At 33.6% G+C, this 19,164-nt stretch overlaps 1 protein-coding gene across 6 annotated transcripts in view; it reads right to left on the bottom strand.

The window, feature by feature from the left end:
- Positions 1-19,164, bottom strand: part of LRP1B (LDL receptor related protein 1B) — a 1,876,014-nt gene that overhangs the window by 556,228 nt on the left and 1,300,622 nt on the right. For all 6 annotated transcript variants that reach the window (XM_073241389.1, XM_073241391.1, XM_073241392.1 and 3 more), the window contains exons 31-32: positions 18,574-18,668; positions 3,778-3,927 (exon numbers count right to left, since the gene is read on the bottom strand). In XM_073241389.1, coding sequence (XP_073097490.1) covers positions 3,778-3,927; positions 18,574-18,668 — 245 coding nt within the window. The remainder of the gene's footprint in view (positions 1-3,777; positions 3,928-18,573; positions 18,669-19,164) is intronic.

The following is a 19,164-nucleotide window of genomic DNA, read 5'->3' on the forward strand; positions in this document are numbered from 1 at the left end:
CTTTTAAGATGATTTGCTTATATGGCTGTTGGCTGAAGGTCTCAATTCCCTGCTGTGGGGACCTCTCTAATACGCTGCTTGGCTGACATCATTAACATGTCATCTGGTTTTGCTCAGACTGAGTGATTCAAGAAAGAGAGGACAAGGAGGAAGGCTCCCACCTTTTATCACCTCATTTTCAAAGTCACACACCACTACATCTATCTTATTTTATTAATTTCAGGTGAGTCATGAAGTCTGGCACACAATCAAGGAAAGGGAAGTTAAGTTTTACCTCTTGAAAGACATATCAATGTGTTTGTAAAACTTAGATTTAACAATCTTGGTCTTGGAATCTTGGATTTGGTAGAATCATCAAATAACTGCTTTATTTTAATGTGGGTATTACCAAATACTGTCGGCTGTACCTGTTTTTAGTCTTTCAAAGCTCCTTTAAGTTTTTTTGGTATATACCACTACAAGTAAAACTGGGAGCTCCAAATCATCACAATTTATAATCTCTGAGGCTTAAAAAATTGTGATCTGTTCAAAAAGATTTTAACTCAATCTTAGGAAAATCACTCCTAAATATTAGTAAAATGCAAATTTTCAGTTAGTTATTATCCTCACCCATCTATCATCTGTCTGATGAGCTGGCATACACTGGTATATAACTGATCACTTCATAGCACAGTTATTGTTTTCTGGACATGCAATTTCAGTATCTTTATAGGCAAATTTCTTCTTAAACATACTTGTAATTAAAATCATCAGTAATCCCTGGATAGTAGTAAGGTTCTTTTGTTTTACTTTTCTATTGCCTTTTTTATATGACTATAATATTCAGCCTCAGCAGGAGGACAGTCATCACCCTTTCTTCCACCCCCAAAGAGAAAGAGTAAAGAGGTTCCGAGAGAAGAAGGGCAATTTCAGAGCCAAATTTGTGCATTCTGTAAGCTCGAGGTGACTCCCCTGTTTCTCTGTGGTGACATCCTTTAAATTTTAAATCTTCAAACTGCAGATGTATTTTCATACTTCCAGTTAATGTACTGTCAATGAGTCATTACTAGGTTTTATTATATTTATTTATTTTCTTTCAAGATTAATCAAATTACGGTGGCAGAGTGGGGTACATACATAGCCATTCACTTGTTTAAAGAATTTTAATTTAAACAAAATTGGGCTCCCATGCAGCACTAATGTCATCATAGATTCACAGTTATGACACAGTATAGGCATTATGATTTCACACAAACTTTCTCTCTTCTGTTTTATCAGGGAACAAAACTGACTTCATTTTTTTTTTGCTAAAATGGACTACTCCCTTTTTTGAGACTTCATTCATAGCACTAAGTTTAACACTTATTTCCTACTCACAGCAGGGCCTGTAGCAATCATTTTAGCAGAAATAAACCTTTATAAAGCCTTATATTTTCCATGAGGATATATATATATATATATACTCCCTAAAAGGTCAATGACATTCTTTGAAATGTTATGACATATTTTTAACACATTTCCTCTAATTTATTAGGTTCCTTGAATATATGCTTTGTTAGTTTGGGTTTATTTTATAAACTATATTGGAATTCAATTTCTGAAAATATAACATGGGTGGTGATCTGGGAATTGTTGCAGATAACCTAAACAGTTTCAGAATATAAATGCTGCTATTTTTAGTCAGGGAATTTAAAATATGTACAAACACACATAAAACAAAATTTTCTCATTATTTTGGCAAAGGTGGGTAATACAAAATTATCTTATTTTTCTTATTGCCTTATAAGACAATTGTAAATAAATTACTGTTCTAAAATAACCTATTTGCAAGGTATAACTCTCTTCTCTGTGTGTGTATATGTATGTATTTAATCAAAATACATGTATCTTCTTATCACATACAATGACAAAAATGGCAACATAATGTTCTGCAAGAAGCACAAGAATTGTGCAAAACTAGCAAGAAAATTGGAAAATTTTACAAGATTGTTTTTTACAAGTTTAAATTCCTCCTTTGGAGAAAAATGCTTTAAAAAAAACACTAATTCTAAGAAACAATTAGAAAAAAGTATGGTAAAAATGATAGCAGGAAGACAGCGACTTAGAAACAACACTGTAGCAAAAGAAAACCATGAAACATGTGGTTCAGTATTACATCAGAAACCTGAAAATGCCCAATGTAAAATCAGACAGTGTGGTAAGGATCAAATAAGTGATACAAGTGACACATGATGTTTATATATAACTCTACTTTTTCAAAAGTGCATTCACATACATCTCCATGTGATTCTCACAACTTTGTGATATAGGCCAATATTTGTATTGTCTGTATTTCTCAGCTATATAAACTGAAATAGAGAGAATCGTAGTCCTTAATGATTTGTTGAAACCATCTCCTTTTCTCTCTATCCACGTCTATCTGTATTTTCTACTAGAGAGATAAGCACAATGTCTGCTCATAAAAGGTGTTAGTTCATGTTGAACTTAATTTAACATTTAAATTATTTTTCTATATTCTAGACTTATCCTGTTTTAAATAATAATTTGTAACAACTAAACCTTATTCATTTTATTTAGATATTTTTAATCTAATTGGAATCAAAGGTGATAAAAACATAATTTTTTGCCTAGGAAATTAATTCTCAAATCTTTCTCAAATAACAACTATTTAATTATACACATCATACATTCATGAATAGTCATTAGCAAAAACCAAACCAAACAAAAAAAAAAAAAACACTGAATCTGGGAAAGACTTATTGACTTAAAACTAGAATATTGAATTAAAAGATCTAATATATTACTGATATAAGTAAATGTTTAAAAATATATTCAAATTAACCATTTATGTATTATACATATTTTTAAGTTCCCTGAATACATCATGATATTCAGAATTGCAAATATGAAATCTATTTTATCTGATTCCTTGCAATCAAATGTAACTACTGAGATTCTATGTGGAATGTGCCCCACATTGCTGACCGACCAAGAACTTCAGCTTAGAGCTGGCTGCTCACTAAGTGAAGGCACAGCTATCTCCACAAAAAGCGCATCTTTAAAGTATTAATAATCACTCTTAGATCTTTCTTAAAACTCAAACCTTTTTTTAATTGAAATTCACACCTCAAGAGGCAACCTCTTATATCAATACAGTAGATGTTATTTGTTCTTTTGAAAGCCATACCTTCCTCTCAGCTTCTTAATTGTCTTACTTGCCTGGCACCTTTTCCAGAAGACTGAACCAAAAACAATAGAAATGAGGCTCAAATCAGTGAGATTTCTATTCATTCTTAAATATGGGAAAGAATTACTTGTAGGAGAGTAATTTTAATCACTGGCCCTGTTTCATGAATTGTCTCTGTGGATCAAGTTATCCTTTATAAGCAGAGATAAGACATATTTGACTTTACTGTGACACATACACAAGTACCTTACACTTCAGTACACTGCAATCGAACACAAAAAATAATTGTGAAATAGTGCAAGTCACAAAAAGCCAAGAATCAGTAACAGTAAAGTTAGTATCAACTAGCAGCATAAAGTCCCTGATCTGGATAATCTCACAAGTCTGTTTGCTAAGGTTAAAAAAAGGAAGAAAGGCATTGAAGGAAAGAAATAAATTGAAGGAAAGAAGGCATTGAAGGAAGAAAGAAATAAAAAAACTCATAGAGATGTGTAATTTCAATGCCTTTCTGGTATTAATGGAGCAGTAACTTTTCTAAGCTTTTAACAGTTCATAATGAATCAACTCACACTCAATACAAAGCATCTTAGCTATAGAACCACTGCACTTACCCATGATGGTTAGGGCTGTAGCTTTTGTTAATTCTTCTTTCATTGATTCTATTACTTCTAAATTACCACCATCCAGGTTGCATCTATTTATGGTTCCATTTCCTGAACTGATCCAATAAAGCTTGTTGTCCACATAGTCTATTGATAGACCTGTAATTAAATTATACAACTTAAACATAACAGTAGCCACTTAGATTGTAATGTTCACCTCACACTGGATTTGAAGGGAAAAGTAGTAAGTTGTGAGCTCAGACTTTTGTCTTTAAAAATAAGATCTGGTTAATAGGTAAGTACACATATACTGCTTTAACTACCCATGAAACTATATACTTTTATAGGCACTTAACAGTTATCTATGTTATCACAACTATGCTGTGACTCTGAAAGAAATGACTGTTCCATTTAATGGCTAAGAAAAATAATATATAGAATAATTACATTGATTTGAGTCCATAGCAAATAAATGGACATTGCAGAAATTTTAAGAAAGTCTCTGTTTCCAAATTCAGTGCCTGCCCTCTTCATTACAGCACTTTGACTCAGAAAGTTTAAATACATAATACTCATTTGTGATACTAATTTCATTGATGAAATTTATAATTCCTCCTCTACTTTCAGGAAAATGTAACTTAGGTTAATTATCAATTGAAATTGGTGGTTTCAACTCTTTTCAAGAAACCTAATGTTAGAAAAGTTTCAACAATTAGTAATTTCACTAAAACACAGAATTGAATTGGTTTCATTTCAGGGCTGCCATGGGAAGATATCCCATTCATCAAGTAGGTGAACCAACATCATGGCGCAAGACCATGTTCCACACGAGACGCAGTGTATCACTGTAGGTTAGTGTTATTGTATTTTATGGACAATTTCATACATTATAATGGTATCGTGTTTTTTTAAAGATTTTAGGACATGTACATTTTGACTGCCAAAAGTTCTCAGTACACAACTCCTTAACCACTGGCATGCCTAGTAGGCTCACGGTCCACATTGTAACAGTCATTTGGTGGCTCTGTGCTGGTCTTTTGTGACCCACAACCAGTTGTGAGAGAGCACATGTGGACATATACTCAGGCACACAATATAATTAACTATTTCTGGGATCTCCCTTAGAGAAACCTTCAAAAAAATCCCTTTTCTATTAGAAAAAATATCTAAGATGAAAAAGGAAGGGAAGAAAGAAGAGAAGATGATTGGAGGGAATCACATATATGAGTTCAAGAAATGATTAAATATAGCCCAACTATTCTCAACTACAGAGAGTTCCGGTCAAGACTGGAATTGACTTATCAAACTGGTTTTAATCAATTAGAAATAATACAAGTCTATATAATATATCAGCTATTTACTAATTTATTGGTATGTTTTGCTGATAGAAGTCTGGAAATTTCACCAGAAAAACCACAATGCATATAATTAGACACTGCAGGGATTAAGTTTTTGGATTTTACTTTGAGTACTGCTGTCAATGATTAGCTTTAAAAACTATGCAAAAATAATCCAATAAAAACTATCACAATCACATTCCGATATTCTGTGCTGTAATATTCTCAGGGTTATCTACAATTTAGGTACTTTCTAAGCCACATCCATGGATCTTTTCTATTATAAATAAGTCCTTCCTGGTTTAGACCACTTAATTCAGGCCAACTTTCAGAAGTTGCTTAGTTGACTATCTAAATCATATAATTACATCTTTAGTCACCAATGAAAAATATCTTTACTACAGGTTTGTGGTACAAAATATAACCCCACACTTTCTGTTGTCCAGCTGTCATAAAGAATTGGATTAAATATGTTTATGAAGAATTCCCTTTAAGAAAAGTTCTCAATCCCTTTAGGTATTCCAAATTTTATTTCTCAATCAAGCCAAACCATCAGAGAGCTTTCTGCATTTGTAATTAACAGGGTTTTTGTCTCTCTCTGAATCTCCTGCTAAATTGAGCTTTGGTATTGTGCCCTTGGTTTAAATGAAGGATGCTATAAGAAGTAGCCATAGGAAACCCACTGTTACATTTCCCAGGATAGAGTGACTGAAATAATCCATCACGCAGTGACCTCTTTATAGAAGGACCCATGGGAGAAATTTCTTTCAGGGCTCAGTGCCAGAAAAAGCTATAATGTGGAAAATATAAAATTGTAACTGATCATATTTCTCTTTGCTTTGGCTGGAAAGAAACTGAAGAGTCAGATTTGTGACCCATCTCGAGCAATTGTAAAGAAATTGCATGTACACTACTGCCTTCACTTCTGGCTTTAATAGACTAATCTATTATTTTCTTTTACCTTGATTTTTAAAATTAGTATTTTTGTCCAGCCTTTCTTAAGGTAATGAATTTGCTTAAGTTTCCTCAACCCCTCTTTGGAAAGAGAAAGCACATTAATACCAAATGTGCCCAACTCCAAATCAACCTACACTGCCAGAAGTTTCTCATCCATCTAGCACCCAGTTTCTAGACTCTAATTTAGGCCGTGTAAAAGAGCTGTTATACAGAGTAGGGAAGTTACAGGGTTTGGGTCAGAGTTCCTCAGAATTTACTCCTCAACATCTTTATTTCTGGACTGTGAGTGCCAAGAGAAAAGGAACTGTGCCACAGGGAGCTATTTATCTTCAGTGCCTATCTTGATGCCTAGAGCAGAGAAGAAAACTCATAAACACTGAATGAATGGGTTACTTAATTAACTCCATTATGAAAATTATAAGTTGCCTTCACAGAGTTCTGTCTATTAAAGTTGAATTATCCCCACAACAGAATTTTTTAATATACTACTTATATGCAGATACTATACAACAGAAAGCAAGAGCAGTGATTCAATAGGTCTACTTGGTCTGGCTTAGGTTTTCACATCAATATTAAGATGGGTTCTTTAGTATTAATAGTTTAAAGATTCAGAGGAAAAAAATTAATTCCCTATATTAACCTCTATATGCATGTGATACATCACTTAGACACCTACATATGTCTTCTGCCCTGTTAAATAGATTATTAGTTTAACCCCTGAATGTTCTTGAGCATCTTCATTCCCAGATTTATTAAACAGAATTGAAGTCTTTAAAAAAATCCTATTATGAATTCAAGAAACTGGTGATATGTGTTTTAAATTCATTGATATATGTGTATTTAGAAGCACATATTTTAAAAGTTTATTAATATAAATGCTTTCACACGTTTTTATTTCGCTATACACTTAGATCTTAATAACACTGAAGAATTAATTAATTGCTTAATTTATTACTTCATTCAAGTATTTAGATTTAAACAGTCTACCTTATTTTTTAATTGACACAATGTAATTTGCCAAAATTATATAATTGCTCTCATAATAGAAATAATGTACACATTGACAGAAGAAACAACTATATATTAAATACTAAAATCTAACTATATTTCCCACATATTACTAAAAAATTAAGTCCATTAAGTTTGAAATGTTTTTACAATTAAGACTAGAAAGTTCACCTATGTGTCTCATTTCTTTTCTTTTTTTCAATGACTTGAAATTAAATCAATGATATGTCAATATATTGCTAGGCAATATGGAATTAAAACAAAAATGTGAAAGTGTAGAAGAAAAGGAATTTTAAAAATTAAGGCCTTCTATGATTATATGGAAAGCTAATAGAAATGCTGACCTGTGGGTCTCACTCCCAGAACTTTTAATTTAACTGTTCTAAATTGGTTTTAAATTGGTCCTAAATTGGTTCCAAGCATCATTATTTTTTAAAAACCAAATCTCTCCACTTGATTTCAGAATACAAAATTTAAGAACATCTTTTAAATATTGCTTAATTTTTATTAAAATTTTAAATATTAATATTTAATAAGTTCAAAATGGCCTTTTAAATCTTGATGGAAAGTGTGTCATGCTTAGATATTTGGAGACAGAAGAATATGATAGATGTAGATTGGGAAGAGGACATATTATTGATACTAAAATATAGATGATTAACTCCAAGGCTTCTAGACATATGTAATAAATAATACTGAAATTTCTAAATATTCTTTTTGTAATGTTATCATCAGACAATAGAATGAAACTCCTTCTGCTTCTGGGACTGTGAAAGTTGTAGAAACTGGCAATGAAAAACACAAAATATGGAAAAAATACTATGAGAAATGGCTAAAATTAAAAACAGTGACAACACTAAGTGTTGCCGAGTATGCAGGGAAAAGCTGGATCACTGATACATAACTGTTGGTGGGGATTTAAAATGGTAAAGCCACTGGAAAATGACTGGGCAGTTTCTTATACAACTAAGCATACTATTACCGTAGGACCTAGCAATTGCAATCCTGGGAATTTATCCCAGAGAAATGAAAACTTGTGTTCACACAAAAACTTGTACATGACTGCTTATAGAAGCTTTATTTGTAGTAGTTAAAAATTAGAGTCATCCCATCTCCTTTAACAGGAGAATTATTTAGTAAATGGTGGTGCATACATATCATGACGTACTACTCAGCAATAAAATGGGGAAAAAAATCTATTGATTCCTACAACAACCTTGATGACTTTCCAAGAATGTATGTTGAGTGGGAAAACGGCAATCCAAAAGATACCATACTGTATGATTCCACTTACATAAAATTTTAAAAATATAAAATATGCTGCTTTGGCTTAAAGATTATTTTGAGTTGAGCACAATTGGGAAACAACAGACACCAAAAAAAAGTTCTCTGCTTTCTCTTTTGCTAAAACCAGTTAGCCTCTTAATCACCAGAGACAAGACTAGACTCCTTTCAGCCCAGAGATGACCCTGAGAGGAATCTACATAACAAACCTTATTAAAACTTCTATCTTCCATCAGTTTCCCTCATGTTTTTACCTTCCCATACTTTGTCTCTCTTGAAAATCTAAAACCTTTCTCCTTTGCATTTTGTCATATCTCTACAAATTTATTGTTCTCTATTAGATGCATGTAAGTCCAAGTCCTAACCACTCCTTTGAGTTACTCATCAATGAATTTCTCTCCTTTGTATGTGTGCTACTTGTGTTTATAGACTGTTTTTCTAGTTAAATTGTCTTTCACAGTCTAATTTCCAGGGATCCAGCCAGAGAACTCAGAAGTAGAGGGAAAAGGTTTGTTTTCCTCCACAACAAGTATCTACACCACCCTTATGTTAACCTGACTTAAATTTTTCCTTGAAATCATTCTTGTCAATTCTGCTCTGCTGTAAGAAGTAATTAACAACATATAGAGTTATAGAACTAAGTTAATTAGTTCCTTCTTGCTTATCCTATCAAGCTAAGATTTCATCATCTCCTCCATCCTTCCTCACATAAATCATTTTACTTGGGACAGTGTGTCCTGTATTTCAAGCTCTTGAAGACTGACAAAACTTATGTACCTGCTGAAAATAGCACATGCATAAAAAGGAGGGAAGACCAGAATCAGTGACAGGATATTTCTTGAGAAGTGTGTTATTCTAAAAGATCATTTAAAAAGCATAAATACCTACAGTTTTATTATTTGCCAAAACTATATTTTATATCTTAGTAGGTAAAATAGAACAAAATATTTTTAAAAGAACTTGATTATGCCATTTGAATGTTTCAAAATTTCAGTCCATGTCAACATTATCCTGAACAGTCCCTTATGTTAGATTTCTTTTTCTCCCTAGACATGCAGAAAAATTCAGTCTGTGCCTTTTATACCTGTTTTTCCAATCTACCAAGAATAAGGGAAGCCTTTTCTCCTCTGTCATTACCTTAAAAACAAAAGTATTTTTCCTTCAAGATCAAGTTGAATATTTCAAAATATTACCATATTGGTTGTAAATCTTTCCTCCAATTTTCTTCTTCGCAAAAAATTAGTTGTTTCCTCTACTTTCACAGTGTCCACTTATATTATCTTTATGCTGTCTGAAAATAGTTATGAAAATTGTTTTTTTGGTTGTTGGTGAACTCTTGTAAAGATCTCTCTGAATGGTTTGTAATTAGTTCTGTCTTTTTCCTTCACTGGGCTATGACCTTCTTGATAATATGTCTCAGGTTTTATTTTCAGGATCTGGCACCTCATATATATTTCATATATTTCATATATATTTTCAATAACCTTTTCTTATTATTAGACTTAATATTTGAAGGAATAAATAATTAGAAAAAAATAATACATTATGGGTAAAATTATAATATTTCCAGAATCTCTCTCCTGGCTTTAGAACATCTGCATATCAATAGGCATTCAGGGGTGGAAAGAAGTATGGCTTTAGTGTATTTGCATCATTCCTCAGGGGTGGAGAGAAGTTCATCTCCACATCAATGGGTAATTACCTGGGCAAGGAGGGCTTATCTGTACAGGAGAGGTGAGGGGAAGTACTGGTCTTGCTTCTGCCGGAGTAGCAGACAGAGAGAAGGCTCTGGACTGCAGTTTGTAAGCAATAAATGGGTTTCAAACTTTATTTCTCCCTTTGACTGATTTCAGCGTTAGAGGTATTTTGCCCTGGGATTTCCTAAGCCCTGACTTACATACATGTAAGTTATTTGTGTGTGTATAAGTATGTAATTTTAACATTAGTTTGTTAATTCTGCTAGCCTTTTTGTAACCTTAACATTTCTTTTGGCGTACATAGTTTTATATATTGATTGTGCTTCATACATAATAGAAGTTACTGTGCTGAGTAATTCAAATATATAAATAACATAACTGCCTTATATCAAGGAAGGAAACATATCCAGACATTTGTTTTGACCTTATTTTTAAAAAGTGAGGTCCCTTGAATTCCTTTAATGTGGTAAGAAATGCTTATAAATGTTATCCATGAATGGCTTTCAAAATCCACATTTTACAGCATATGGGTTGGAATGATTAAGTAATAAAAAAAAAGTTTTGTAGGTTTCAAGATTTGACGGTTGAATAAATAAATGACTTTTGGTTGGGATTACATTGAAATTGAAGGGAAAACATCACTCAAATAAAATATATAGTACAGTAGATTCTTAAGAATAAGCCTTGAAGGATAATACTGATTGACAAGCCAAGTTGCTTTATATGAGGCTTAAGGGATAAAATTCATAATATGTAAATATTTTAAACATGGAAATGGCTATAAGTAGTAAATTAAAATTCTCTGTTATGCAAACTTCTCTAAGCACTTCATGTATCCAAGAATGAGCAATAAATCTTAATTGAGAATATTTAGTTCAACAATGGATAACTGGAATGTTGATTTGTATTTAACAGAAACAAAGTCATTCAGCCCAAACTGCCTGAAGGCTGCAATTACTTAGTCTTTGGTGATGCATGCTCATAAAATTCCAACTTGAATGTTTTGATAAGATTATGATGTACTTCTGTTTCAAGTATGCCACACATGGATTTGACAGCAAACGAGCAAGGAAAATCCAGTGCATTACAATATAAAAACAATTCCACAAATTAGAAATCCTAGTATATCAGTGACATTGCTGTTTAAAACTAGCATTTAAAGATTCAGAAATAATTAATTATGAGGCACAAATGGCACAGAGGTGAAATTGGTTCTTGTGTACTCCTGGCTGCTTAGAAAGCAAGCTGACTGCTCTATGCTAATTGGGCCCTCATTTCTCAGGAGTACCCAGACTTCGGATTTTTCTCTCCCATGTTCTATGCTTGAAAGACTACCAGTTTTATTCCTTGATCTCTGCTTGAGGTCAGGTAATTACTGTATGAAATCAGCTTCTCTGGGCATAGCATAACGGTCAAGATTCAATATGGCTTTGAAAGCAGAGATATTTGTATTTGCAGCCCAAGTCTACCATCCATCACAACTAACTTCTTTTAACAAGCCTCACTTTCTGAATCTATAAAAGAACAAGAAAACCTTCCGGAAATGATTACTGTGAGATGACTAATACAAGGCATTTTCTAATTGCTTGACATATTTTAAGTGCCTATAAAGTACTCACTATAGTTACGTTATCTTTGTTGCCTAACCGATGATGGTTCTACTGGATGGATCATACAACCCAGGGCAAGTACATGCGAACACACAGGTGTGGCTTCATGGTGAGAATACATGGTGAGAATGTCAGAAGGGTGACAGATAATGATTGTATTGAGTTGCAATATCCCAGTCTCACCTGACAGAATATTGTGTTTTCTCCTTATATTTTGGGAAAAAATAATTTGTAATCTGACAATCAATATGCATGAGGAGAAAATCAAGCATAAGGTAGCTTCTTCTTTTCTAAGCACCTAATTTTCTTCTTGAATTCTAGGGTTTAGGGAATGCAGTGGGCAGGAGGTTAAGCCAGTGATTGCTCACACAGACTTATGAAAAGTTTACAATAATTTCCTACAGAGTAAAATATCCGTGAAATTCAACGAGTAAATATCACAGTAATAAATATACCTTTATAAGTGTTTCCTGGGTATGGAGATAATATATACCAACAAAACCAAGTTTGCATTTATTTTTTTCACAAATATATCCATTCACAGTACTGAAGAATTCCATTTTAGAGATTGTCTTAGGGGAAGAGTTCTAAAATAATCTCTGTAAGGAGGGATTAGCATGGCATGAATTCTTGAGAGTATTTCAAAGATTCTTCTATATCAAATGTTTTCTTATAAAACTGAGATAGAGCAGAGAAATGGGAGAAGGGTCACGCCACTGCAAAATTTACTTAGACTGAAATAGGCCCCGTTTATTCTTTACTGTAATCTACATGCTGCTCTTCCTTTTCCTCCAGCCCTGGTAATCAATTAAGTAATTTTGTAACCAGGAGAAGAGACAGACTTCTGGAGTGTAAATGAACATGGATAAAAAATACTGAGATTCAGATCAACACAGTCACCTAAATAACGCTATTCTTAAGACAAAACTTCAAAGGAATTACTAATCACCTGGATATACCATGCCTTATGCCTCCCTACCCAAAAGGCCCTATAGAAACCCCAACCCTAAACCCTGAACGTGCCTCCTCTCCGAGGTTCCCATAATCCCGTCTGAGTGTGCACTATCTTACGAAACAAACTTTTGTGCTGCCTAAGCCTATTGCAGGTCACCTCTGAACTCTTTTTCATGATAAAGACAAGAGCTCATCAACCTCTACCTCAGACAGAAAGTGTCTTTGACTCTGCTGTTCTTAACACAATCCTTTTCCTTTATTCTTGTTTTATTTTAGACCAGTAGGGAAGTGGCAGTTCCAAGAACATGAAATCACTCCATCCAGTGCTTCTCAGCAATCCCCAGATTCTGGGGTGGCAGGGATATAATTCTCATGTCACGCAGATCAAGAGGACATTGGATGCCAGGTGACCCTGGCTTTAGGAGTGGGCAAGGGATTTGCCCTACACCAAGCAGGAGTACAGTAAACTTCCCTTTTGTGCCTCTGCTCTTCCTTGCTCTCCACTGCCTGCATAGCTGATGACATTTATTTCTGCTCTTGTTTTAATGAATTTCTTTCTTGGGGGCACTTGTTTGACTTGATCACAAAATTTTTCCCAGAGCCAAGAGCCCTCCGTCTGGGCTGAGATTTCACCTAATGTGCAGGGAAGGACCTTCCCAGATCCAGCTGTCCAGCAACAACTTGACCTTGATGCTATACTAGATAGCAGTTTATATATAAAACCAAAAAAAAAAAATATTTTGTTCACTTATTTGCATCATAGCTCCAAACTGTCCAAGGAGAGGAAACAAATAACAGCTTTTTTTTTAATTTAAAAAGAAAACATAATAATTTGAAATATGTCAGTTGTTTAAAATAGTAAACAATACAAGTTGTTGAATATATTTTAAGAAAATGGTTTAGGCCCTGTGGGTAAAATTGTAATATTTCCATAATCTCTCACCTAGCTGCAGTACATCTCCATATCAACAGGTGTTCTTATGGGATGGAGAGAGGTAGTTCATCTCCATATCAATGGGTAATTACATGGGCAACTGAGTGCTTATCTGAACCTGAGAGGTTGGGGAGAGGCTACACTTGTTTCTCCTGGAGCAGGAGAGAGATGGCTCTTGGACCGCAGTTTGTAAGGAATAAATGGGTTTTAAACTTTATTTCTACCTTTGACTGAATTCAGTTTTTGAGGTATTTTGCCCTGGGATTTCCTCTCCCCAGGATTACAGGCCTGAACAGTGAAAATGCTATAACTTAAAAAACAAACATAGTTATTATGCAACACAATTTTTAATCTACTTTAATCAATGCCTATAACACCTTGAACCCAGCATCATCTCAACTGTTCTCCACCCCTCATAAATAAATAACTTAAATTGAGTGAATATAAATAGAACTTTCTCTTCTATAAACTTGTTAACAGCAGTATTTTTTTATTAACGTATCATTGATATACAATCTTATGAAAATTTCCCATGAACAACTTGTGGTTACTACATTCACCCATATTATCAAGTCCACCCCCCCGACACACACCCCATTGCAGTCACTGTTCATCAGTGTAGTAAGATGCTATAGAGAACACTACTTTGCCTTCTCTGTGCTATACTATAGCAGTATTCTTTATAGTTAATCTACAGATGAGAGTTTCTCTGGCCTATTGGGATAGGTCAAAAATTACAATTGCAGGTGCAGAATAAATAAGGGGTTACTTTAAAAAGAATTTGGCTTTATTTTTATATTCTGTGCTAAAAGGATTTGTCAATAAGTAGATAACTTGACCAATTCTATTTTTGCTTGTTACTTCTCTTTATGAGCAATCCCTGAAGTGCTGATGAGAACCAAATGGCCGGAGGGTTAGACGGGGAGGGAGGAGAAATAGCAAAAGAACATGTGGAAAAGCCAATTTAGAAACAAAACACTTCCAACTTTTCCTCCCTAGCTAGCATGAATTTATTTATAAGCATAACAACATAATTTCTGCACTCCAAAACAATGGTATAAATATAAACATGAGAATATTCCGATTTGTTTCCTACTCATCAGATACACTGAATGGAAGGCAACATGAATCTATACTCAGTTCACCAAGTTTGAACTTTCACAAAGTAATCTTACTCAACTAAGATATAGAAATGAATCTTAGATTTATTCAATCCTCTAAGAGCTTTTCATTGTAGGACAGGAAACTATTGTAGGGACCAAGGTATGCCACTGTGACAGGTAGATTACTTTGAGCTGAAAACCGTCAAGGCCCAAGAGACTCAGGAAGATACTTGGACGTCCCCGTCCCCCAGCCATGCACCTGCAACTGCATAAAAGGAATTTAGATGGAGGAACTGCTCCAGGAGGAGAGCTGTTCCCATAGAAACTACATTACAATGTAAACTAGGTGTAGTGGACAGGGAGCTATGCAGCTAAGGTTTTAAAATTCCTCTGTGTGCCCCCCACCATTGTTTCTATGTGGTCCATCAAACATTCGTTTATCAAACATTTACTCATTCATCAAACAATTCACATTCCTGTGACTGCCTTAACCTTTTCCTTCAGAGTCTCTGGCCCCTCTTCCCTTCTCCTTGGTTTAGAATGATACGCAGAACTCATTCTCCCTGACCATCCTTGGAACCCATGTCTGTGCTTCTCTGTGTGTATGTAATGAAAGTTTGTGTTTTTGTTTGTTTGTTTGTTTTCTCCTGTTAATCAGTCTCATGTCAATTCGATTCTTAGACAGAAGAACCTCCAGGGGTTGGGGAAATTTCTTCCTCCGCTGCGGCAGTAAAGTCCCCTTTGATAAAGGTGAAAGTTCCCTTTCAAATGTTAGTATTGCTCCTTCCCAAAGAAGACCTACTATTATAAAACTGATGTGCATATTTCTTTTTTACTTTTTTTCCCAAAGTTTTTATAATTATATGCATCCAGGAGCAATATATATTAATGTTGTGTATTTCCATTTAGAAATTATATAAAAACTATCATACCCTATCATTATGTTAATTAGTCTTCACACTCAGTATTTGAGATCTAAATTTATATAACAGATATAAATATATAAAAATAAATATATATATGCTTTTAATTATAAAAACAGCTCCTAAATATAGATCTTTAGCTATGAAACTGAATCTTAGAGAAGCTAACAGACATGTTCAGAGTTATGGAATTAGTAAGTATTAAAGATTCAAATCCAGATTTATTTGGCACCTGAGCAACTTTTCCCAACCATGTTGTCGCCCAAACACAGCAAAAGTTATGTTTTATGTGAATGTAAAAATTGCCATAAGTTGTCTAGTTTCTAGGTTCTAAAATTCATTCTTCCTCTGGTACTTTACACCTTGAACAATTTAATTCACCTAATTTGGAGTGGTAGTAAGGACTGTGACTGTTATCAAAGGAAGTGTTAATAACCTACTAACATGTAAATACTGCTCACTATAGGGAGGTGGGAAAGAATAGAGGCAGTGGAAGACTTCATCTGCTGCTTCTCTTCCTCTGTGTATCTAAAAGTTATTTGTGGCAGATGTCTGGTAGAATCCAGCAGGCTGGGAAGTGCCACAGAGCATCCAGATTTTGGAAACATAACGAGGTATATTTGTTACATTTGTATAAGGATAACACAGTCTCTCTCACAGCATCACAGAGACCATCAATCTTAGCACCTGGTTAACATGACTAGTTAACTAAAGTACAAAGTTACCAGAAGTAACTTGTAACACCTCTTTGTAAACCACATTAAAAACTACAGGAAAATGAGGGCCCAGTATTCTTTTTATTCTGGGAGCTATGCTGCGCAAGATCTTGAGAGTATCACTCACTCAGGTATTTCAAACTGTGTGTTTGCCTCTTAGCATTAACATCAAGACAACAGAGTTAAATCCTCACATTTGCATAAAATTTAGCTCATTTCAGAGGCTCACTTGGTTACTTAAATACATTCCTCTGTTAGATTTCTATGGATTCTATTCTATGTTTATTCTTCACTGAACTCACCTACACTTTTTAATACCACAGACTAAGTCATTTCAAATTTTGGTCTATTAGATCCAATAAACCTTCTACTATTACTAACAGGTTCTATTATTAAAGGTCAGATGTTCTATTCCTAAGTTTTCCTCAGGAGAACTTTATAAAATAGACATTTTGTCTTGATTTTACAGATGAGGAATGCAAGCGCTACCAAGCTAGCAGTCATTTACTCAAGGTCACTGAGTTAAATTCACTTAATGGAAACTAAAATGATTTAGGTCCCTGTGCCCCTTAAGGAAAAGGACAATGCCAAATTTTTATCAACAGGCCTATTACAAAAATCTGATACTCAATAAAACTTTGAGTACTGAATAAAAATGAATGTCTGACTCACAAGCCATACTCATTAATGCTGATTTAAAGTATAATTTATAATGAGGTTCTGGGGTATTTCTGGTAAAATAGTATATCTTGCACAAATTTAAATTAAAAACTTTCATTATGAATCTATTTTAAGTTAATTTTCAAATATAGCTATCACTAACAGGGAGTGAACCTCTAATATTTGTTACTGAATGTTGAGTCATCATTCATATACTGTTAAAAATATTATTTGGTGCACAACACCTGAGGGGCCTACTACAAAATGTAAAAAGTAACACGAATTCTTTGTCATATAAAGTTTCTTTAATATTAGCTGTTAGGGCTTTTCTTTGAGTTACAGAATTGGGTATTCAGTATTAAAGAAGATAAGGTTTCCCCATTATAGAAACAAGCATATAAATTAAGGTTTTGGTGTAACCTGTGACTACCACATTACAATGTAAAGATTTTATTTGCTCATACTATTTCCATCATACTCACTTTTCCTTATTAAATACTCTGAACAGCTCCAGATAAGCACCAACTGAATTGCTTTAGTCCAAATTAAGTACTTTGTATGGGTCCTAATCTTGTAAAGCCCCTTGTTTCTTTTGTTCTATCATTCTCCACACAGAAGCATTAGCAATTCAATTTGCCTTTAATTTCTAAGATACCTTGAATTTCCCCTGTGCATCAAATCTTAGAACAAACAGTCCAAAGAGTTGTTAATAGTATCATTTTATATCAGAGGCTTATTCTACTACACGAAGAGAATTACTTATTGCAAATCTTAGTGATGTTACACCTTTACTGAATCATCACTACTAAAAATGAGTTACTTTAAGTATATGTCCACATTTCTAAAACAAACAAAAAAAATTGCTGAAAAGCTTCAGCATGTATTGATTTTTTTTACCTCCAGATCTAAAAATAAACTATTTGATTCAGAGCAAAATTATGATTTTCTTTTGTATATTCCATCATTGGCACATTTAATGTAATATCAAAATCTAGGTTCATACTAAGATTTTTTGAAGGTATTTTGAGATGACAAATAGGCAATATGGTAATTCTTGCCTCTCAAAGAAATATAGGAAAATATGAAGAGTGATTAGAGCTTGGAAATAATATTATTCCAGATAAAACATGGATTTTTATCTGATGATTTACAACATGTGGCAAAGGTAGAATAACAAACTAAATCAACACACTGCAGAGTGAAGAAAAACTGCTAAAAACTAAATACTAAATACTGAAATGCAAATAATTTAACTATTAATAATGATACAGTAATGATCAGAGGGAGCCTGAGTCCATTATATTTCTATGGTAGCAACATTATCAGATATTCACCAGTGAAAATACATTTATTAATTACATTTTACTAAGCAACTTCAATACTTACTACACTTTAAAACTTCTCTTATCTAAAGGATTTAATCTTCTTAACAGAAAAAGATCTTTACCCCACATAGACCCAATGGATTCAATGAGATTGATAAATTCCTGATTTCATTTATAATACTAATCTGCAGTATTTTCTTTTAGGCTTCATATCAGAGATACATTGCACAAGTGCAGGTTTGTCATATTAAAAACTGCAATGATTAATTATTTAAAAAACAAACAGGAAAACCTTACCAACTGGTTCTTTTTGATTTTGAAAGAGAATCTTGCTATTACTGCCATCCATGTTTGCCATGTTAATTGTGTTTCCATCTGTCCAGTAGAGTTTCCTTAATTCAAAAGAGATACAGATTAAAAATATTAGTTGCATACCTACTTGCTGACTATAAACATACATTGAAGAACAAAATTAATATCAAGGTAAATTCTTGGCTCAGGATTAATTCTTTTCAGGAAAGCCCCAGATGGTTGAGCACCTTGCTGACAATGACCTACACATTTGGGAAAAAAGCACAACTCACTGTTTCTTGTCATTGAAGGATAATTTTTCTCACTTCCTTTTTCCTCCCACATTGCCAAATGAATATTTAACTATGACTACAGTAAATTATTTCCGGTTAATGTAATTCATCAAGACTGAATCCTCTTGGCTTAGAGAATTCCGACACTATAGAAAGTCATTTCAACCATTCCCATTGAAAGCACTAGAGAAAAATAATTTATTTTAGCCCTACACAGTCTTTCTACATGGGATGTGACGACTAACCAGATTATGAGACAGCCTGATCTACTTTGCAGTGACCATAATACCAATATGCAGTAAAT

Source organism: Manis javanica, chromosome 7 (assembly GCF_040802235.1).
Source record: "Manis javanica isolate MJ-LG chromosome 7, MJ_LKY, whole genome shotgun sequence".
NCBI lineage: Eukaryota > Metazoa > Chordata > Mammalia > Pholidota > Manidae > Manis > Manis javanica.